General features: G+C 43.9%; 1 protein-coding gene across 3 annotated transcripts in view; it reads right to left on the minus strand.

The window, feature by feature from the left end:
- Positions 1-24,816, minus strand: part of MAN1C1 (mannosidase alpha class 1C member 1) — an 89,902-nt gene that overhangs the window by 30,658 nt on the left and 34,428 nt on the right. For all 3 annotated transcript variants that reach the window (XM_065577149.1, XM_042844696.2, XM_024107655.3), the window contains exon 3: positions 1,068-1,183. In XM_065577149.1, the coding sequence (XP_065433221.1) occupies positions 1,068-1,183 (116 nt within the window). The remainder of the gene's footprint in view (positions 1-1,067; positions 1,184-24,816) is intronic.

The raw sequence follows: 24,816 nt of genomic DNA on the forward strand, positions 1-24,816 counted from the left end.
CTCCCCATTGATTTTGTCCCTTGTTTATCGATTCAGTAACATACTTAAAAGCATTCAACCTAATTTATCAGATGTGATCTTCCTATTATGAATCCGCGACGGCCATCCATTCCCAAATGATACTTTTCTAAAAAGGCAGCTGCATTCATTTTTCACATGGGGAGAACCATTTTTCCCCATGTACTAACTAGGGCAGACAGAAGGAAATTAAAATTTTAATGGCATTTTGAGTTTAATGGCCTCCATAGACCACCACGTCAGGCTGTGGTCCCATCTCGCAAGTGAAGAACGACTCTGTATGTAGATGGGAGCCCTTCAAGGAACATACAGGAAGGAGTGCTGGCCATTCTGTAGCCGGAGCTCTTCATTTTTCATACTTCTCTAGTGTCCCAGCACTGTGGTTGGAGTCAGGCCCGTCGAGAGAAATTTGGGGCCCCACCCCTTTCCCTCTATTTACACAGATGTTACAGACATTTGGGGGTGCCCCGGAACTTAGGGCCCTGGCACAATTGTCCCTTCCCCCCCTTCTCGTTAGCTTTGGGGTCCTGTGCTGCCTTTGCATAACACACAGATGTACTGATCAATAATTTGTAAGGAGGGGTGTCAAAAATTCCCTCCATAAGAGCAGGGTGATCAGTCTATAATATACAGAAAGAAAAACGGATATCATGGGGGAGTTCAATCTGGGGGACATATGCTGGAGGGTTCCTGTTTACACTGATCAAACTTCCTTGGAGTTTCTAAAAATGGTAATTTTCTAACAGAAAGGGCATGACACCCTGTTCAGGCTAATTCTACTGAAGCCCTCAGGAATGAAGGATGGATGCAGGACTCACTGGGTGGAATTCTGTGCTCTGTGCTATGCAGAGGGTTAGTTAGATCACAATGTTCCCTTCTGGCCTTGCAATTTATGAATCTGACTCATTGGCCCTTGCAAACTATATTTTTCCCCTTCAAAGACTGTCCTAGCAGAATACCCCTGGATCCAAATGCTGTTACTAGGACACACCAAGGGATGTACCAGGCATTTTTGCAGCACAGACTGACGTTTTCCATTACTGACTCACCACATTCAAGTCAAAGCTCTTCTCCACCCAGCTTTTCGCTTCTTGGAATTCCTCCCCAAGCTCCATGATGTACAGAGTATCTAAGGCATCCACTATGGTAGCCCCTCGAAGGCCCCCTGTATTGGCAAACAAAGAACAACTTGTTTAAATCTTATACACCTTTCATTTTTGGATATCTGCTCAGGTTCATTTTCATTTCACCCTTTAACACAAAAGGCGACTGTGCACATTGGGGAAGGCGTCAACCTTTTAAGACGCTCCCTCCGTTTCCATCTTTAAAAATGGGGTAAAACAATAGCATGTTAGGATAGGATGAGAGCAATTGTTGAGATTAAGTAAAGAACTGCAACAGTACATGGCTGTATACTAGACACAGCCCAGACCAGAACTTCAGGTGGGAACTCTGCTGAACTTTGGGAATGTTCCGCTTGGCATCTGGACCTGAATTAAATGGACAGAGGCTGTGAAAGGAGCTTGGCCCAAAGATTTTCAAACAGAACTAGTGAGTTTGGGATCTTTAAAAGGGGCCTGATTTTCAGAAGGCGGATGCTCAGCACTTTCTGAAAAATGGGCCCCCAGTTGGGCATCCAAAATCACTAGTCACGTCTGCAAATCTTGGCCTTATTTTCCAGTTCTGGAACGTGCCTGAAATCAGAACAGCTTGTGACATTTCAACCCATCAGATGCAAAGCCGTGCCCTGACTTGGCTACATACCCAAACTGCAGTCTCTGTCTAATCTGGTTCCAAAACAGGGTTGCCCAGCTCCCCAGTGAGTTCATCATCAAACATGCATAGTCTACTAGGGACCATTGTGCTAGCCAGAGTGACCACGGTTGATGACATTGCAACAGACATCATGTGGTGATGTTCCTAGATCTGGATCAATCCTGCAAATCCACCAGGTAGGGCCAGGGCATGCACCCCTTCTTGTGAGTTTGAGAGCACAGTGTGCGGGGGTGTTTTTGTCCATCCTGGCAACACGGCTGAAGAGCATGCAACGCAATAAAATGAATGACTGAAGGGAGGCCAGGTGGCATCATAGTGTCCCTGTACAATGGCAGAGGATCTTGCACTATGTGTGGCAACTACAGGCCAATCTAATTGTTTTTGGTCCCTGAAAGGTCTTTGTTCATGTTCTGCTTGGTAGGATTCAGCTGCTCCTTCACAGACATTGTCGTCCGCAGCAGTCAGGTTTCACGGCAGGACGGTCAACAATGGACGCTGGACTTACCCTTTGGATTCTGGCTGACATAGCATGTGCTTAGCACCCATCGGCAGCCAAGCTCCCCTCCCTTTCCCCCCAGTGCCTCTTTCCCACCGCAGATCAGCTGTTCCGCGGCATGCAGGAGGCACTGGGAGGGAGGGAGGAGGAGAGGGGATGGGGCACACTCCGGGGAGGGGGCAGAACTGGGCTAGAAGAGGTGGGTCTGAGGCGGAGCAGGAAGAGACGGGCGTGGGCTTGGGGGAAGAGGTGAAGTGGTGGCAGGGCCTAGGCTGGAGTGGGGGCGGGAAGAGGTGGGGCGGGGGCCTAGCGGGGGTTGTTGGAAGCCAGCCCCTGTGTTGGCTGAAGTGCACAGAGGATTTAACCAGTCTGCTTCATGTGGCACATGTAATCAACCTCAAAGTGGCTTTTGGCTCAGTCGAACGGTCAGCACTTTGGCTCTCACTGAAAGGAGTTGGTGTTCCAAATGTTCTGCTAAATCTAGTATATGATCTTCACACTGATACTGGTGCGCAATTGTGCCTTGGTTCGTGACTTTTGCCACATTTCTACATAACCTCTGGTGTGGAGCAGGGATGCATTCTCCCCCCAACACTATTCTGTCGAGCTACTGATGGAATGTTGGGACTTGCCATTCCTCTCATCGAAATCAAGATTGGTCAAGAAGTGTTTACCAACCAAGACTATGCCAATGACACTGCCTTGCTTGTGGAGACGTCACAAAATTTCAGCCCCGCTCACCACCGTCTCCAAGACGCTACCCCCACTGTGAGATTGAACATCTCATGACAGAAGACCAAGGTCCAGAACTTTGGAGCTGGGCCACCAGAACCCCTGGTGCAGGTGGGGTTGAGTACCATGGAGAACTGCTTGGTGACGGCCAAGAACAATACTTTAATTTGTGAAAGATGACACTCAAGATAACATAATATTAATATATTGTTTGCTCTGTGGAACACTGAGCCTACATTTGTGGCATGCGATGACTCGTGGTTTCCCACTACAAATATATGGTATATGGCATTAGGTGGCAGCAGCATGATTAAAAATGAAGCCCTTGGACGCTTAACAGAGACCTGGTGAGCTCAAGGGACAGCTCCACTCACTTAACTAACAGAATGGTTATCCATGAGTGTGCCCATTTTTCTCCAGCAGAGGGCAATTAAGCATACGTAGACTAAGCACAGTCCCTCACAAGTACTTGGATCTGCCATGTCAACCACGTAAAAATCCATGTCAGACTTTCCGTATAAAGTAATCAGGACTACACAGGAAGACTTTCAACAAAAGACAGTGACATTGTATCCTGTGCTGAGATGTGGAATGGTAATACATGGAATTGTAGCTCATGTAAGCTGATATCTGTGTGATTTAAATAGTTTAGTACTGTGAACAGCAGCAGAGACATGTTCTCAAAGGATCTCAGTGACACAGTTTCATTTCTGGTGGCTAAGAGTCCCTAAAAGTCCTTCTAGTCATCGGAACGCAATGCAGCAGGGGAAGTAAAAGAGAACACAGGTCACTGCCCTATGTGCCTGGACTTTGAGATTGTAGGCCATCATTTTCCTTCGTAACCCAATATACATAGCTCTTCACTTGGAAGCTACCCATTACCCAGCCCCCCAAAAGGCAAATTAAAGCTTCTCCATCATTTCCTGCATTTTCCTGAACACCCACTGGAGTAGGACTTCTGTGTGAAGTTATTGCTTTGCCCTTACATTAAGATTAGAGGCACTCAAGCATTGCTCCATTGCTCCCAACTCTGTCCTCAATCCTGACACCTACTCTCCTAAGAGAACCGGACAGCAGGGGTGGGTGGGCCAGATTCAGCGTTAATTTCTGCAGAGGGTGATGCTGCTGGTGACAACTCTCTTGATTACTGCGTGCAGATGTGGTCACCCCATCTCAAGAAAGATATATTGGAATTGGAAAAGGTTCAGAAAGGGGCAACAAAAATGATGAGGGGTATGGAATGGCTTCCGTATGGGGAGAGATTAATAAGATTGGGACTTTTCAGCTTGGAAAAGAGAGACAATTAAGGGGGGATATGATAGAGGTCTATAAAATCATGACTGGGGTGGAGAAAGTAGATAAGGAAGTATTATTTACTGCTTCTCATAACACAAGAACTAGGGGTCACCAAATGAAATTAATAGACAGTAGGTTTAAAACAAACAAAAGGAAACATTTCTTCACACAACGCACAGTCAACCTATGGAACTCTTTGTCAGAGGATGCTGTGAAGGACAAGACTATTCCAGGGTTCAAAAAAAGAACTAGATAAATTCATGGAGGCTATTAGCCAGGATGGGCAGGGATGGTGTCCCTAGCATCTGTTTCCCAGAAGCTGGGAATGGGCGACAGGGGATGGATCACTTAATGACCTGTTCTGAAATGATCTTCCGACAGTGGCCAATACCAGGTGCTCTGAAGCACCTGGTATTGGCCACTGTTGGAAGACAGGATACTGGCCTAGATGGAACTTTGGTCTGACCCAGTATGGCCGTTCTTATGTACCACCATTCCCCTTTCCCTCCCAACCACAAAGCCTCAAATACTCGACTTGTATCCAGGAGCTTTCATGAGGGATGCTGCTGCTTTGGCTCAACTACTTCCTCTCACATTTTAAATCAATTATATTAAACTAAAAATGGGTCTCAGCCACAAACGCCAGGTCCAGGTCAGAACTGTCCTATAAAGCATTCATATTGGGACAGAACATTTTGAGTGCCCTCTAGTGGTGGTTCTAATTATAGTACTACTTAGTACAAGAAACGTCGGTTGGATTACACCCAGAAACCTTCACAGGACGTGGGGTATGTCTGTAAGTTGGCGAGCAGGGGAAAAAGTGAATATGGGGAATAGTTAGCAACAAACCTGGAGATCTCAGTCTTCCTTTATTTAAAAAATAATCCCCTGGGCAGACAATATACCGTGTTTCCCAAAAGGCAGGTGATTGGATCTAGATGTTTAGTTTGGACCGATTTCTATTTTAAACATTCTTGTTTCCCTTTAAGAAAGGCACCCTGACTTACTTTGGTGATGTTACGAGATTGTAGTTTTGACACTTTTCAACCAGTCAGCACATGACTGACTTTATCAAACCCAAGCCCAGACTTGATTGCACATCTACAGATTGCCGGCTTCCGAGTGCCGTCTGCAACAAAAACTGGGGGGAGACGCACTGGAACCAATCACTGGAAATGCATTCGCTCTGACAGACTTGGAAAATGATCATCTAACTGGCACTATCTATGGAAGAGCTGTAGATGGAGTCAAACAGCCACCAGATCTACAAGATTGGTCTAAAAAAAAAAAGCTAACGGTTATGTAGCTTGTTTACAAAATGCAGTGACCATGAAAAACAACATCGGCTCAGTCAGAGCTGTTTTTATCAATCCTAATGATTCTGCAATATTAATGATTATGCGATTTTTATGCGCTTTCCTATTAGCAGGGAGAAACGTACCAGCGCTGAGCGACATGGACACAGGCAAAACACGTTAAGAAGAAAAACAGTGAAGCTTTGCCTGAGGCACAACCCATTACTGTGATCTTCTGAGAGTAACACACTAATAGGCTCGATTCAATATGATGATATAATCCACCAACCCTTTCATAATCTGCAAAGAGACAATAATAAAAAGTTGGATTTGCTGAAACTAAACAGGGACAAAGAGACAAAGTCACCGTTTTCTGGGATGATTAATTGAAATGAAAAATAAAATAGTGTTTGCATTTACAGAGCCTTTTATGTTTGCCTTCAACTACATGAAACCCTCTGAGGGTTTAGAAATATGCTCTGCTCTTCGTTCCAGTATGATTCGGAGTTGTTTGGCTTTCTGCCCCTGTATTTTATAAAAGAGGGCGTGCTTCACTGATCATTTGTCCCTTGCCTCGTATTAAACTATTGATTTAAATATTCCTTGAACACAGGGATATTGGAGGAACTGCAGGCTGTGTGTTTTGTACAAGGGTCTTTTAGATGTTTCCTGTCTTCTGTGCCACGTCCAAAGTGATCTGCAGCATCTGTATGTGACTTTTTCCCTAAACCCAACAAACTCTACTGTAATAATAAATGAGAGGCACCATGTAAATGGAAATCCTCTCAGAGCAAAAACAAAATTTGTAACAATTCTATGGCTGTCCGGGACTTCACAGTTGCATCTCGGCTGTACACCAGGGTCTCGTGGCCAGCTCATGGGCAGCCCAGACCCAGTAGTCGGAGCCAGAGTCTGCAGTCACAAGACAGGGGTCAAGAATCAGCTGGGTTGGGATCCTGGGAGGTCAGAAGCAGGAGACAAATGGAGATTGGGAATCCCAACTCGGATGCCAGGAGTCAAGTCGGGTCGGAATGCCAGGAAATCAAGCCCGGGAAGCAGGAGTGGGTAGTGATAGTAGGAGGCACAAGGCACACAATCCAGTGCAGGGTGGAGTGCAGTAGTTTGGGGCAGCTTTCTGTTCCTGCTGCTGGCATAGGGCCAGTGGGACAATCAGCTGCTCTGGGACTCCACCATTCGGACCTCAGTGGCAGAGTCTGACACTGGGGTTGGGCTTTGTGAGTCTCAGGTAAGCTATTGCCAGCAGGCTGTCAGGTGGAGGTTTGGAGCATGGCGGGGGGAACCAGGTTTGAGATCCGTGGGCCATGACACAGGGCCATTCAGAACTTCTGAGAGAGACCAACATCTTCTAGTTCCAAACACACAGGCCACTATCACCTTTCCCTACAAGAGGTTTTCAGAATGGGGGGCAGACGCTCTTGGGGGCACAGAATGTATTCTGGGAGGGCGTGAGAAGCTGGGGGGGAGGGGGACTTACTGTGCACATTTTACCCACAGCAATGAGTAACTAGCAAAGCTGATTCCTCCAGACACATCAGGTCCTCAAATGGCGCTGTGTAGAGGCTCCGTCTTTCTAAGTTGCCGGGGGGGGGGGCGTGGCCTTGACCCTCTCTCCGCCCCTGGCCCTGCCCTCACTCCACCCCTTCCCTGAAGCCCCCTTCCTACCTCTTCCCATCCCCGCCCCACTCCATTCCGAGCGTGCCCTACCCTCGCTCCTCCCCCTCCCTCTCAGTGCCTCCTGCATGCTGCTGAACAGCTGATTCACGGTGGGCGGGAGGTGCTGGGGAGAGAGGGAGGACCATATGGGGGGGGGGGGCTGCCGATATAGTGGGTGCTCAGCACCTTTTTTTTTCCATGGGTGCTCCAGCCCCGGAGCACCCAGAGTCGGCACCTATGGCGCTGTGCATTTGACTCTACATGGTGCTGTGAATTTTGACAGATTGCCTAGCGTGATACAAAGTCGTTGCCATCTGTACGTTAATCCGTTTGCTACGGCGTGCACATTTAAGCATCGATCGCAATCGTAGTTTTGCTTTTGCTCTTATTACACTGGCTCATCGGCTCATTCGTGCAACAGAAAAAACCAACCCCAACTCAAATGAAAAACAAGCTGAAACTGATTCAAGTGAAGCATCCGTATCTGTAATGCGTAAATTACTACAGACACAAAGAAGGGGGTACGATCAAATAGAATTGAGAACCACTGCCCTATAGGAGCACGTTCATTAGCAGTCAGTTGTATAGGGCTTATGATACACAGTCCAGTGGTTGTGATTCCGTCCAATCTACAGAAGACAGTGTTACACAGATGCTAGCCAGTTTGTTATAATACACACAGACACACTTCCGAAGGTGATATCTTGGCTGACTCTGCGAGACATTTCCAAAAAATATTTCACCTTTCCAGAGCTATAGAATCAAAACCCTAGGCACAACTCCTGCTGAAATTGGACAGGCCAGATTCAACTCTGCTGTAAAACCTTTGCAACTCCCATTGATTTCTCTCCTGCACCTCCGGGGCAACTTATCAGACCCCAGCCAGGGCTCTGCTTTGCTCATTCGTGGAAGGTCATCTTTAATCAGTGAGAATACTTCTCAGCTCACTACCCACTCTAGAGAGATAAAGTATCTGATTACTCAAACACCGGCTGGCTCCAGGGTAATCACAGGAAGATTACATTCAGACAAAAGGCAGCTCCGGAGATTGGGGTATCCTGCCCCAAAGCTGAAGGCTGAGAGCAATATGAAAGAAAGGGCCTATTCTTACCCTGGGGAGATGTTTTAATGTTACTGCCCTTGGGAGTCAGATGGTGACTAATCCTTTGGGATTCCCCAGCACCACCACCGCTCTGAGACCCTCCCAATCACCAGACACAAGCCACCACTTCTTTGGGGAAGGGGAGGAGACACTGAGGCACTCCCTCTCCTGTTAGAGGGAGGAGGGGAAAAGATGTTAGTGGACTCTCTCTCTACCCTCTGACCCAGAAATCCTCTTGAGAATGGCTAGATCCAGCTCCAAGCAGGACAGTGAAAGGGAAGATGTTTGGGGCCAGCTGGCTTCTCTCTCCAGCAAGAGGAATTTGGCTGTCTCCAGAGATAGGTGTGGACTATAGACTGAACTAGTCGGTAGCCAATGGGCTAAATGTCCAACATTTTTGTTGGCCTGAGGCAGATTCCTTCTGCTACCTGCAGCAGTCTCTTTCCCCCACAGCCGTCATTAGTGTCCAGTCACTGTGCACTACTATTGCTTGTGAAGGTAATGGCCACTTATTCATCAACAATTAATATTTAATTTAATATTGAAGGAAAATTTAATTATAACTATTTGACATCTCTCCCCCCCCCAGAAATGCAGCCCCCTGGGGGGTGAAATGTGACAACTACTTAATACTGCTAATAGCATGCAACACAGTTTAGGTGCAGGACTGGCGTGAAAAAGTACAACACTTCCAACTAAAATGATGGGCAGAATTTTTAGGTAGGTAAAATGCAAGCGAATTCAGCTATAATAATTGAGTTGATGCTTTTCTCACCGAAGAGGCCATGGCCGTTTTCATGACTACAAGAGCCTCTATTTGAAGCTTTCATCTGAGAGAAGACAAACAGCAATCCAGAAGCAGTACTGTACAGGCGTAATACAAAGCTTCAACTCTCCAGCTCATCACTTCCAGGGAGAGCTTGTACCACCTCGTTCTAAGCCTCAAGTGTGTTTAATCTTTTAAGAGAGAAGAAGGGAGACATCCAGGAAGGCAACAAGGCAGCTCTGTTTCTATTTTTACCCACCCAGAGAGCAAATCATTCATCGAAGCTCACTAATTCAGTTGCAAAAATCACCAACAAATATTAAGTTAATGCAACCATCGTGACAGGTGCTGAATGGACAGCTCTGGAAACAGGCAGTAATAGTACAAAAGTCACCGCAACGTCCAAAGCTAACATGCCTCAGAACTAGCCTGGAGGGAACCAAATCCAGGGACAAGAGGAGGGTGGAATCTCCATGGCTAGTCAATCATGGAAGAGTCTTCATGGGACTTGCTGGAAGCCCCTGCTTTAAAAACATTTAAAATTACACGAGACGAGGCACTGGTAAGCAATACCATAAGGAACAGTCCTGCCCCAGCAGGGGTATGAACTGGACGCGTTAATGGGTCTTCTTCACCCTCAGTTTCACTGTTTTTAACTGGTGGCCTCTCTTGAGGCTGTCGAGAAAGGTGTCAGTGCCAGCAGTGGTGATGGTTTGAATACGCTGCCAAGGGCTCGTTAGGAGGTTTAGCACGTAACCTTTGGGCCATATGAGGAATGCTGTGGAAGACGTATATCAAACAGCACATTCAAAGACACTAACAAGTTTAAATGTCTGTCATGTAACTACAGCATTAAACTTCTAAGGGATTGTCTACACTTAAAATGCCCCAGCGGCACCAGGGCAGCACCTCAGGGTAGACACTACCTACCCTGACGGGAAGGATCTTCCCATTGGCATAGGTAATCCACCTCCCCGAGAGGTGGTAGCTAGGCTGATGGAAGACTTCTTCTTTACCTAGCACTGTGTATATGGGGATTTAAGTTGGCTTAACTACACTGCTTGGGGTGTGGATTTTTTATAAATCAACCTCATTTTGTACTGCAGACCAGGCCTAAGTAACCACTGACCAGGGTGCCCTGGGGTACAGGCAACAGTATCTGAACACAATCAATATTTTTTCTCTTACTGCCATTGCTTAACAGTGAAGCCTAAGGTTTACTTTTATGCTAAGACAGAGATTTGCATTGATTATATTCAAGTTGAGCCCATGGACTTAGGCCAATACGCAACAGATGAACGATAATAATCAAAGCAGAAAAGAAAAGAACAGGCTCCATTCACCCAAGTGAAATATAAAGAGAACAGAAACAGCAGCTGGGATTGCCTGGTACAGACACGCCTCAACTGTTGGTACATGGGCTGCTAACATGCTCTTCTTCGGGGTCCCAGCAAATAAATGCTAAGAAGAGACGTGAACAGTGCAGCTTTATTTGCAATGTACAGTATAAAAACAGGCAGCTGGAATGAGCTTGGGCCTGGGAACCAGGCTAATCCTGGCGCTGCCAGACTCAGACACGCATGTTATCAACTTCATCCCTAGTGTAACACCAGCAACACCAGCAATTAAACTGGCCTGCTGAGGTTAAGTGTCTTGCCCAAGGTCACAGCTTCCCCATGTATGCCAGCCACCTGCCAGCAGTGTTAGAACTAATGAAGGCTTGAAAAGCACTTTGAACTAAGATAACTATAGCAACAATCACACCCTATACTTCATTGTGAGGCTCCTTTCTGCTACCTATCATGAGCAAGCAAACAAAACCAAAAAACCCATCACTTTAACAAACACGGGCAGGCCAAGACCATCAGCTCCAGGCGCATACACCATGCAGCCTCTAGTTTGAATATAATGTCGAGTACTAGGGGTTTACTTCTCTGTCACAGCAGCTTTGCTAACCACAAAGTTCAGGGCTGATATTCAACCGTTGCAAACTCAAACTGCTCTGCACCTGCTTAGGTTTATAATCACGACCTCGCTAGGAATTACAAGGTGCTATCACAAGAGCCTATTGTGCTAGAACATCCATTCTCACGGTGTTCCCACGAATTGGTTGATTGCCCTGGTTATAAAGAGCCCCGTGGGCAAAGTGAAACTGTCCTAGTTTTAAAAATGTATCAAAGAAAAGAAGAAAATCTTCCCCCCAAAGCATCTCCCTTTTCCCAGACATTTTGCCAATACCTTTGGCTTAGCACTTCTGCCATCTCTCTGGGAGCTGACACGTAGCGAGGCAGACACAACACGAAGACAGCCTCAAGCCTTCAGAACAGTGTGGTTTTATCTTCTGGAGCAAGCTCAGCAACCTTCGGCACAAGTGTCAGAGGTGCCCATGCAAAGCACCTCTGCTTCTTACTTCCAATGCTCCACATGCAGACAGATCAGCAAGATGTAATTTACAGTAACGGGTGGATTTCCCTTTGCTGCTTTACTTGCAGGTATGTGGCTGGGAAGTGAGCAGGAGTGGAAGGAGGGGACAAATCTAGGAAAGAAGGGAAGGAGAGAGAACATGAAGGGAAAAAGGGGACAAACACAGAGAACCTTTTGTGCTCGTGAGATCGTTAAGTATATTGTGAACACATTCCCCTGGCCCCACGAGGCTTCCAGAAAATGTATTATGTATTTGTTGCACCCAAAGGGCTGCCATCTCCTGCTCTGGAGCTGTCTTATCAGATCCAACTGTTAAAAGGCAAAGCCCATAACTCAGGCAAACAACCTTTGGTTTTTCCTAAGCAGTGCCTTTCAGTGCAGCCAGACGCAGAATTTCCAACCCCTTTGTTGCACTCGAAACAAACAGTAGGAAGAGGTTGGCTTGTGCTCTACAGCAAGTCAATTCCCTGGGCCTTGCTGGCTGTTCTAACACGGTGAGCGCCTTACTGGGAAAAGAAAGAGCACAAGACGTTGGCTACTCGAGAGCCCAGAGAGTAGATCATATGTTCACAACACTGCTTGAATTTCGCTTTCCCCTTTGTCACAGAAGGTTTGAATTAAGTGGGCATGCAAAGTAACAGCCCACCAAGAAAGGACCCCTCATTTTATCAGTTCTGCTTTCAGGGACCCTTTACAGAGGGAAATACCTCATATCCTCCACACAATCTGAACCATTTATCTTTCCTGGAAACCTGCCTCTTTTTCATATGCAGTCCTCACAGGTGTTAACCAACTGATCTGTCCTCCACTAGCTCCTTATAGCAAATGACAACAAAGACCAGACTTGAGAGACTCAACTATGAATCTGTCCCTCAAGATTCATTAGGGGAGATCTACAAGTGAGGCTTTCAGCAAACGTGTAGCTGAAAAGGAACCGCTTATTAGCCAAAGAAGGAGAAGCTGCCATTTCCAAAGACTCCAGCTGGCTCCCGCTCTTGATGCTGATGCCAGGAATTAGATCACCATGATGAACAGGTTTACGACCCCAAGAATTGCCACCATGGTGCAACTCCAAAGGCTGCTTCACTTAGTTTCGGCAAGGTGTTCTCTGTCTTATGCTACTCAATGAGAGCTTGTGTCTGGGTACAGAAAAACAGAGCATTTAAATAGAGGTCTGCTGTAGTTGCAAATACATGGTCAGATCTGCTCTGGGTCACCACTCCTGCTCCATGGAAGTTTTCAGAATATGGATTACAGAATCATTTGCCTCAAGGATGTTGGCGAGGCACTGAGAGTATCAATTTGATCTAGTGCCTAATGAAGGTGCCTTAACACCCTGCTAAATTGGGGCCACTGCAGACAGTTAAAGAGCACAAGGACATTCCAAAAGGAACACCGTACTCTGCTTAGCAGGCTGCCGTTCCTTAGGACATGAAGACTGTGCTCATGCACTTGTATATGCAAAATGAGACTCTTCTTCCCCTCCACTAGCTCTCTTCAGCCTTGCATGATTTTGCCATGAGCTTCCTACAATTAATCTTGCATTTTGCCCTCGGCACTAATAGACTTGGGCTCAGCCTGATTTCTTCTGGTCAGATGTTTCACCGTCTAGGACCTTCCTCCAAACATGCCCTGCCTCCAGTTCTCAACAGCCTCACCCTTGTACTTCGTAGTCGCATCATCTCCTTCAACATAGAGAAAGTGATGACATGGTATCACAGTTGTCAGATCTTCATCAGACAGGAGTGGGCATGGACTGGTTCTCCTAGCATTGCTATCTGTGTGGAAGGGGCAGTGCTGAGACTATGTACTGCCTCTGTAATGTGGAGAAGGGGGCACGCTTGCCCTCAGTGCCAGGCACGGGATGGCATCTTAGCCAGCTCTTGGAAGTGCTTCCCTTTATCAATTAGCTCTACCTCTGTCTTGTCTGAGTTTAGCTGCAGCCACGTGTGCTTCATCCATCTGTTTATCTCTTGCAGGCATTGTGACATCTAGCTACCACATCTAGCAGGTTTTTATAGCACCTTGCTGCATCTGCTAAGAGAGATGCATAACACTGAAATCATCGGCATACTGATGACTTGAATCTGCAGCTTCTTATGATGGGTAAAGCCGTTAATTAAGATTCACAGCACCCCTTGGAGACAGGTAAGTACTGCTTCCTTTCTAAAAGAGAGGAAGCAGAGAGTTTGAGAGACTTGTACCAATCTCATACACAGAATGAGCAGCAGAGCTGGGAATAAAACCCAGAAGTCCTGACTCAGTTGCCTAGTCAACATTCTCTTGTGAAGTTTCTCACTGAATAGAAACTGAATCTTTTGTTTTCAGCAAGGCTCTTTAAAATAACAACCCCCCCCCCACAGTAATCCATTGTGCCAATGCTCAAAGCGAACAGCACAAGTCATTAAAAAGCTATCATACTTAGTCTTGCATATAGCAGGGCTGTTTAAATGCTACAGAGCAAGGAGTTTTCAAATGGCTTCTTGCTAACTTTAATAACCAAGCTTACAACTGAAAGGAACAAGAGAGAGGGAGAGGAATTCAGATCATAGCAATGTAAACCTAGATCAAAAATGAAAGGCCCTGACTCCCACTATTCTTATGTCAAATCATATTTGTCAAAACAAAAATTAGTACCGAAACCTTGTTTGGAATAAAAATTAGGATGCTGTTTCCATGGAACATGATGAGCTTGTTAACTGCTCAGTCACAGAAGAATTCACTCATGATACATTATTTAGCTTTACCTCTTCGGGTGCCTCAGCACCACAAAGGGCAGAAACCAAGGACTGATACACCAACGTCCTTTCTTCTGGTAATTGTAGCTTCTGGAGGCTTCAAAAGATTGAGTTGGTTTTGATTAAAATCAATGCCTTGATAGAATAAAATCTAGAAAAGAAGCCATTACATTGGTTTTGCTTATTAATATTGCTCTGAGACCACACTGAACTTCTGACCTTTTTGCCCAGTGACTCAGGAAAATGCTTTGGTAGCTGCCTGAGATCATGTCATGAGATGGCCTACAGGTGGTAGCAGCACATTACAGAACTCAGAAGAGGAGGGTCTCCACAGATGGTTTTACTCCGTTCAAGATTATTTTGGCAACAAATCCAACTGTGAAGATTGTTAGGCCTTGAGCAATTCTGCAAAAGCTCACTGCACAATCACAGAATCATAGAATCGTAGGACTGGATGGGACCTTAGTCCAGTCCCCTGCTCTCGTGGCAGGACTAAGTATTATTCTAATCTAGACCATCCCTGACAGGTGTTTGTCTAACCTGCTCTTATAAATCTCCAATGATGGAGATTCCACGACTTCCCTAGGCAATTTATACCAGTGCTTAATCACCCTGAGAGTTAGGAAGTTTTTCCTAATGTCCAACCTAAACCTCCCTTGCTGCAATTTAAGCCCATTCTTTCTTGTCCTATCTTCACAGGTTAAGGAGAATAATTTTTCTCCCTCCTCCTTGTAACAACCTTTTATGTTCTTGAAAACTGTTATGTCCCCTCTCAGTCTTCTCTTCTCCAATCTTCCCTCACGGGGGTCATGTTTTCTAGATCTTTAATCGTTTTTGTTGCTCTTCTCTGGAATTTCTCCAATTTGTCCACATCTTTCCTGAAATGTGGCACCCAGAACTGGACACAACATTTCAGTTGGGGCCTCATCAGAGCAGAGTACAGCAGAAGAATTACTTCTTGTGTCTTGCTTACAACACTTCTGCTAATACATCCCAGAATGATGTATGTTTTTTGTTTGTTTTTTGCAACAGTGTGACACTGTTCACTCGTATTTAGCTTGTGATTCACTATGACCCCCAGATCCCTTTCTGCAGTACTCCTTCCTAGGCAGTCATTTCCCTGTTTGTATGTGTACAACTGATTGTTCCTTCCTAATGAATTTCATCCTATTTACTTCAGACCATTTCTCCAGATTGTCCAGATCATTTTGAATTTTAATCCGATCCTCCTAAGCATCTGCAACCCCTCCCAGCTTGGTATCATCCGCAAACTTTATAAGTGTACTCTCTATGCTATTCTCTAAATCACTGATGAAGGTATTGCTAGGAGCCATGGGGACTCTGTCAACTCAGGTCAAAGAGGCCTTGGAAGAGCTTGTAGCTCTCTGATAATTATAATTACGGTACTAAAACTCAGTTTCAGCTACAAAAACACAACAAATAAGGCTCAACAGTACATGGGAGTCACAGAACAATACCAGCCATGACCCTCACTAAACAACTCTTCTTGTATTAGCTTGCTACCAAAATCTGGTCAACTGCAGTAGCAAGTTCCCTATCTTTACTCCTCAGTCATCTGAACCGGCTAATCTTCACTCTGCCCTTCTCAAACTCCTCAAGTTTGGCAAATTAGTTACTCATTCCCCTCCCGCCCCATGCTGACATATATTAGCTAAAATAAAACACTCTGTAGCCTTCAGTTTTAACTTTACTTTACAGTCCAAAGGTCCCATTGTTTCAAGTTTAACTTTTCCTCTCTGCTAATTACCCTCTAATACGGAAACTTTTTTCGATAAACCACTTTTGAGTGATATAATCTGATTCTAGAGCAGATTCCAAAATTGAAAGAGGTGGGGCAAGAGAAAATAAGTTTGTGATCAAATAATCAGAAGGATCAAATCAGTTGCTAATGTATTTCTCTCCCATCACCAGCTTTCTGGAATAGAGGCACAATGCTAGTTCAGCTAGTGTAAATTAAACAGAACAGCGAAGGAAATGTATCAAAAAGGTTTACAGGACTTTAGAAACTGAAATGCTGAATTAAGGCCTTATAAAATTGTCCCTTTACATCCTACTATTTCAGCAGTCTATAAATTGTTCCTACCACATCATCAAGACAATATTATATACCACATAAATTCTGCAATCCCAATGACAATAGATCACAGTTAATGCCTTAACTCAGTTTATTTTCTATTGTGATTTTGTCTGTGAATTTAAAAGATATAAGACTGTAACTTTGTTCAGTTTACATTACCTTAAACAAGGGGTTCTCAAACTGGGGGTCGGGACCCCATGGGGGGTCGCGAGCTGTCAGCCTCCACCCCAAACCCTGCTTTGCCTCCAGCATTTATAATGGTGTTAAATATATTAAAAAGTGTTTTTTATTTATAAGGAGGGGTTGCACTCAGAGACTTGGTACGTGAAAGGGGTCACTAGTACAAAAGTTTGAGAACCACTGCCTTAAACAAACTACATCAGAGCAATAAAGTACCATTACAAAGAGATAAAGGAGACAACGATTAGTCTAAGAACTTGAAAAGATCCATTCCATTCTTATCAGCACATTCTCCTGCAAATTAAAAATCTATTTGCTTTTGAGTAACTTCATTTGTTTTTGCTTTCCAAATAAACCAATCCAAATACACACCACTGCTGGAGTTACAAGACACCTCATATTCAGAATGTTTCTGTCTCCTCCATATTGATCCTCCTTGCTCTATATTTTGTGCATAAGTCAAAACATACAACCCCAAAATATTTAATATCCTACACATATGCTAAAAATACAGTCAGCTAGATGAACATTTGCAGTGACAGAAGCAGATATTAATTTTCTTGCAACTACTTGATTCTAACAGATTCTTCAGAAATCCACCCGCTTCACTCCAGTCAGAGGATGCACTCAAGACATTGCAAAAGTGACGGCCCCAAACAGTGCACACCTATATCAAGGTGAGAACTAAGAGATAAGGATACACACTTCTGAAATAATTACGTTATCCTTGCCCAAAGTGAGGAAAAATAAAAGCGCTGATCATTTCCTGCAAACAAGCATAGAAAACATGAGGGTAGATAATCCTATTGTACGTGGCTTGGGAATGAGATGTCTTATTGTACAGAGCTACAGAATGTCGACAGAACTTTGAGAGATCTGTTTGCCAAATGAGGATATTCCACTTCCCATTGGAATAAGAAGAATTTTAAAGACCACATTAATAAGATCTGCCCAAACATCTGCCTACAAGACATCTCAATCTGTTTTTCTTTGTTAACATGAGTCGATCCTCTGAATTCACAGGAAGTGTTAATGAATCACAATGCCACCTGTACTGTACAATGTGTGTCAGCATATGTGCTGCACAGTTACCAGGTAAACCTGGCACCAACTACAGAAGAGCCCCATGAGATTTAGCTATTTGGTTGCTAAGGTCAAATTCAATACTGTACGTGGATTCCTCCAGCTGGGGAGGAAATCGTTTTTTTGTATTATAAACCATTCATGGTTTTCAACTCTCAATCTCCCCCAAAGAATTAAGTCTGTTGTTCAAAAGAATTTTCTGCTGTCTCTCTCTGAACAAGGGCAGTTGGGTGCCAGGGAGGAACAGAAAGAAAGATATTCAGTTAATTTAGAAAGTTGACGATGGCAAGGTAAACTACAATGGGAAGTCAGGGTGACCAAAGCTATTTGACAAGATTCTTATTGTGCACTGAAAAGGGGAGGCACTCGATATGAAACTTAAATGCACAGCATAGTAATAGTACCTTTATTACCAGGCCTGGCTCCACAGTGCTAGTGGTGTCTGATCCCAAAGTTTAATCCTCTGTCCCTCAGTTTCTTCGTCTGTAAAACTCATCTTCAGGTGTGTGGAGATCTTCTGCTGACAGGCATTGTGTATTGTGTAAAGGATTAGCAAATCTTCTTGGAGTTCAAATTGAACTACTTTCTATTCAAGAGCTGCTGAAGGGAGAAACTGGCTGTATTGGACCTTAAGGGCCTACTGCAGCAAGACTGCACATCTGCTATGGAGAGCTCAGTGAGAAATTGAAAGCATTATTGATACAAATACTCCTTTGGGAGAGAGGTTTTTTGTTTCATTTCGGCAACAGCACTTGGATGTCAGTGAAATTGACATGATTATTTCTTGCGAAGTTAGGTTATTTGATAACCAGCGAGGAGTAAGGCTGGGTACACTGCTTCAAACAGGCTAAGGGATGGGGGACAACGGACATGCAATTGGAGTGAAAAGCTTCTCATTTCTCTTCTGTCTGTTTGAAATTACTTTTAGACTGGTTAAAGGTAATAGGCATATATCTTTTTATTTTTTCTTCACATGCCACCCTGAGGGACTGCATCAGTTAAATGAGAGGGGCCTCAGCAGGCCTATTAAAGTGAACACACACATGCCATCTAAAACAATTATCCATGGACTTCAAGAGACATAGCTAGCAGTTAATGAGCAGAGGCTGCTAATTCATCTTATAATTCAAGAGAGAGAGACTTTGCTAAAATAATCAAAAAGAAGGTGCCCTTCCAACTTCCAAATACATTTTCCAAAAGGCGGTGGCAGATGTGTTATGACAGGAAAGGAGAGAAGCCACTTGTAACTCTAGACAATATGTCTCCCTCAGTGAATGATGCAGAAGATTCATTTGGAGGCGCTTCTTAGAGCGGAAAGAGCATTTTAGTTTGGGAGAGGAAAAGTACCTATCTCCTATGTGATGCTCTGTAACCCAGGGGGCCTGAGAACTCAATCCTTGTGATGGGTTTATAAATGAACAGAGACGATCTGGTGCAGGGATAAAGCTTCCCTCTCCCCTCAAATACAAATAATTCCGTTGTTCCGTGTACAGCTGAATGGGAGGTGCAGTGCCTGGAGATGCTAGACACTTTAAAGAGGAGCCTCTTCTTTCTGGCTAAAACTGGCAGTATTAGAAATGGTTCTTTGGGCCCCTCCCTGCAAGGTTCCAAATACCCTCATAACTCAGTGAAGCCAATGGGAATCATGGCATGCCAACAAGCATTTCACAGGTTCAGACTCTTAGAGATGAACTAGAGCGGGGGGAGAGAAAGAACTTCTATTTAAACGGCTTTCTGACTGCTCTGACATACTAACTGCAAAACCAAAAAGCTACATTAACAAGCAGTACGTTAGAATTAGAATTTTGGTTGTGCAGAGGTATCAGGAAATTCAAAATACTGATTCCCACAGCAACCAGAACTCAGCCCGCCTGGCATAAGAAACACTTTATGCTATTATAAGATGCTAATTTTAATGCCTACAGGCTAAATTTTGTCCTCAGATACATGGATAGAGCTTCAGTGAAATCAATGGAAGCTCTTCTATCCTCAGCCAAAGGGAAAACTCAATTCTTAGTTCCTAAATACCTGATTATTTGCTATCACATGCAGAAAGCACCAAGTTCATGGCTTTTAGGGATTCATATGTGCAATATGGCTGAGTTATGGCTTCTGTGAGCGCCATCGCTTGGAATTTAGTGATTTTGAGCACAAAGTTTCAACCAGAATGTTGTAATCACATAATATGTTTCCCAGAAGAAAATACAGCTGCATGTGATCATAAGTTCAAATAAAAGCATTGTGGCAAAAAATGAAAATATACTTAGGTGCTCTTAACTGCATGTTTGTAAATCTCAGCACCCATATGCACTGTACATTGCAACTGGCATAGACAATGAATCATGCCCTTATGACATCATTTTCATCTACAGCATCTTGATTTTCCTCAATCAATTTTTAACTTAAGTCCAGCACAATCCGCTTTTCCATTTGGGAATCACATGCAGCATGGTGCATTAGGACTTTTGAGAACAAAGCACCACAAAATGTCTAAACAATTTTATTAAGAACAAAAAAACCACGCTGACAACTCAAGAAAAGGCTGAAGGGATTTTCTTCAAACTTCCGCAAAAAAAATTTTTTTTTCCTTTTTATCTTTTGTGGAGAGAACACGCCAGAGAAGTTTAATCTCAAAAGAGAATATTTTTTAAAAGTCGTGAGGGTCTTAGAATTAAAGTGCCTGCCACGTGAAGCTAGCTTTGAAATCATTGACAAATCAGATATGAAAGTTGATGTCCTATGGGATGATGCTAAATAGGTATTAAACAGGACAAGCGATTTTCAGCTCTTTCATGCCAAAAGAAGGCATGTTTCAGAAAGATGAGAGAATACAGGGAATGAAGGAGGATACCTAGAGAAATTACACAGAACACAATGCTGTAAAAGAAGCGGTTCTACATGGGATCACCTGGGGGGTGAATGAAAAACAGGCGAAGTCTCGCACTAATCTAGATGAATATTCTATGAGAAAAATAATTAAAAGTTTAAGGCACTTAGGTAGCACCACAAAAAACACGATAAAGGAGTTAAGCCCTAAAATTAAAAGCTAACATAGCAAGATCAGTTCTGACCCTACCTAGTCTCTTAGAAGTTCATTTTTGAAAAAGACGGATAGCAGTGAATTAAAAATAAAGAGAAGAGATGGGCTTCCTGCTACATAATTTATATCTATCTCTCCTTTCTGAGTAGACAAGGGAAAGTCAAATGGAGAATTAAAAAATAAAAGCTGTAATGCCAGAGGCCACAAAATATTTCACACACACACACACACACACACACACAGACACACACACATTTTAAATTTGTTCCAATTCTCTGCCGAGTTTCTGGTGTTCTTCATCTTTTCTCGGGGGAGAGGGTGGTCTGGTTGGGGAGGAGGCAGAAGAGAGCATCACACAATGTCCATATTTCTAAAAATACCATTAGGGACATAATTCATCTTCAGGAACTCAGACGTCACACAAGCTACAGCTCCATTCATCCAGTCAGATCTGCGCAGGACGGACCATTCCTTCCGTGTAAGCTCCTTGGGACTGTCTTTTTTTGTTCTGTGTTTGTACAGAGCCTAGCACCATATGGTCCTACTCTGTGACAGGGGCTCCCAGCCACTACAGTAACAGAAATTCATAGATTCATAGATTATAGGACTGGAAGGGACCTCGAGAGGTCATCGAGTCCAGTCCCCTGTCCGCATGGCAGGACCAAATACTGTCTAGACCATCCCTGATAGACATTTATCTAACCTACTCTTAAATATCTCCAGAGATGGAGATTCCACAACCTCCCTAGGCAATTTGTTCCAGTGTTTAACCACCCTGACAGTTAGGAACTTTTTCCTAATGTCCAACCTAGACCTCCCTTGCTGCAGTTTAAACCCATTGTTTCTGGTTCTATCCTTAGAGGCTAAGGTGAACAAGTTCTCTCCCTCCTCCTTATGACACCCTTTTAGATACCTGAAAACTGCTATCATGTCCCCTCTCAGTCTTCTCTTCTCCAAACTAAACAAACCCAGTTCTTTCAGCCTTCCTTCATAGGTCATGTTCTCAAGACCTTTAATCATTCTTGTTGCTCTTCTTTGGACCCTTTCCAATTTCTCCACATCTTTTTTAAAATGCGGTGCCCAGAACTGGACACAATACTCCAGCTGAGGCCTAACCAGAGCAGAGTAGAGCGGAAGAATGACTTCTCGTGTCTTGCTCACAACAATATTAAATAAAATAATAAATAATGATCTATGTGAGTCCTGGTGACTTCATTGAGAGTCTGTAAAGGCCCATCCATGCAGATTCAACTGCAGATTAGGGTTTATATAATGAAATGTACAAGAGATAATGGAAAATACAGTCCATGCTGAGGAAATGCGCACACTCAGAGGCCACATTCTGGTTCTTGTGCGCAGAAGTGAGAAAAGCAGCAGTTATAAGCGCACATAAGCAGAGTATAACAGTTATACACTTGTTATGGCTCCTCTAATATCCAAAGAGCTCACACTTCATAGCTCCTCCCCAGGACTAAACCACAGAGGAGAGTTTCAGGGTCAGGACAGGTGCCACGGGTTTTACTGCATTTGGAATCATCACCTGCCTATGTACCTTCCCCCACTGGGATCACTCATATTCCTGGCACAGCCAGCCGTGCATGGTCTGTGTGGACACTCCAGGGCTAGCCCAAATTACAGGTGTAGAATAATGCAATATATACTCTTTTCCCCCCATACAAAATATATTAATTCACTGAATTAGGGCAGCCAAAGTGCCTAGCCCACCAATACAATGTGTAAAAAGCAGACACCCCGATCCACTCCATCCGATCCAGACACCCTGATCCACTCGTCAATTCTTCTTTTCAACCTCAACTGTCTCCCTACCAACCACCCACAGCCCCCAAGTTGAGCAATTATCGTACAGCCTAAACTCTGATGTTCACTAATTATAGGCCTGTGGTGTTTTATGATTAATATAGGGTTGTTATGACTTGCCTAAGCTACACTGTATGTGTTTGTGTGTGTTTGTGTCTGTGTAAGTTAGGTATGTACGGCATCTGATTGCACATAGTGCCTGGAAGATAAATTTGCCTGAACATTTAAGAAAGAGATCTGGTAATCTATGGATGGGTGATCTATGCTGTCAGTGACTGTTCTACATTTGCCATTCAGTTCTGTAAATCCTGCATTAAAATTAAGTCAGCCTTTGGTGTGCTGTATATATGACTGGCGTTGATGTTGCAAATCTCAATGCTGCCAGAATTGCTACCATCATCTCCATAATACTGAAAAGAATCAGTCCGTAGTCCAACCATCCCCATTATCAGCTGCCCACCTTTTAATCACAGGCTTGAGATCGGTGAAGACTGGACAATTATCTCTGCATAATTAGAGTCCAGAACGAGGCACAAACAACATCCATAAAAGGATAATTTTTCTTTAAATATTTTTTAAAAACAGGTTCACTGCATTTTAAATAAGCCTTTTAGGGCTGAGACAAAGGAAAACAGATAATTACAGCCCAGCATTGGTTAACATGCTTGTTTACAAGAGTTCAGGGCTGCTATAACACTGCTCCTTTCTTGCATACTAGTATCCAGTCTCTTTTCTAGAAGCAGAAGAACGTATACTATTCTCTAGTCACAATCTTTGAACAGGAATTTCTTCCTTTATAGGCTTTTATCTGCAAGTTTATATTAAGACAGAAAATTTGATGTCACTATGTAAAACCATGGTATGCTCAGATCTTAAAGACTATGTGCAGTTCTGGTTGTCCCGTCTCAAAAAGATGTATTAGAATTGGAAAAGGTTCAGAGAAGGGAACAAAAATGATTAGGGTGATGGAACAGTTTCCATATGAGGAGAGATTAAAAGACTGGGATTGTTCATCTTAAAAAAAGAGACAACTAAGGGGGGATATGATCAAGGTCTATAAAACCATGAATGGTGTGTAGAAAGTGAATAAGGAAATGTTATCTACCTCTCCACATAACACAAGAATTAGGGGGTCACCCAGTGAAATTAATAGGCAGCAGGTTTAAAACAAATAAAAGGAAGTATTTCTTCACACAGTGTACAAACAGCCTGTGAAACTTGTTGCCAGGGGATGTTGTGAAAGTCAAAAGTATAACTGGGCTAAAAAAAATTAGATAAGTTCATGGACGATAGGTCCGTTAATGGCTATTAGCCAAGACGGTTAAGAATGTAACCCCATGCTTTGGGTGTCCCTAAACCTCCAACTGCCAGAAGCTAGGACTGGTCGATAGGGGATGATCACTCGATAAAGTGCCCTGTTCTGTTCATTCCATCTGAAGCATCTGGCATCAGCCACTGTTGGAAGACAGGAGACTGGGCTGGACGGACCATTGGTCTGACCCAGTATGGCCGTTCTTATGTTCTTACTAGCTGTTTTTCTGAGGGTTTTTTTCTGTGCAGAATGTTTTCAGCAAATTTCAAGATACTTTCCTGGGTTTTGGCTTCATTAAATTGAAAACTCAGCCCAGGGTCATCGGATAGTTCATAAAGCTCTTGAGGAAACACGGGATGATTAATGGTTTTATGCTGATGTTTTTGTTGCCTGGTTTTCTACTATCAAAATCCTGCAGTCAACACTTCTCAGCTGTCCTCTGTATCCAAAGGGCTGAACTAACACTCTAGAGCAGGGGTAGGCAACCTACGGCACACATGCCAAAGGCGGCACACGAGCTGATTTTCAATGGCACTCACACTGTCCGGGTCCTGGCCACCGGTCCGGGGGGCTCTGCATTTTAATCTAATTTTAAATGAAGCTTCTTAAACATTTTAAAAACCTTATTTACTTTACATACAACAATAGTTTAGTTATATATTATAGACGTATCAAAAGATACCTTCTAAAAACGTTTAAACATATTACTGGCACGCGAAACCTTAAATCAGAGTGAATAAATGAAGACTCAGCACACCACTTCTGAAAGGTTGCCGACCTCGGCTCTAGAGCCAAGCATGCACAACCCTTTGGAATTTGCATCTGAACTTTCCATTGTGGCCCAAAATCTTAGGAATCTGGGTTTGGGGGGTTGTCTGAACCTGAAACTCAAAGCTAGATTCAGGGGAGAGAAGGACACATGGTTCAAATCTAATGTTTGCACAACTCCCTGTAATACAGAATCGCAC

Source organism: Chrysemys picta, chromosome 23 (genome assembly GCF_011386835.1).
Source record: "Chrysemys picta bellii isolate R12L10 chromosome 23, ASM1138683v2, whole genome shotgun sequence".
Taxonomy (NCBI): domain Eukaryota; kingdom Metazoa; phylum Chordata; order Testudines; family Emydidae; genus Chrysemys; species Chrysemys picta.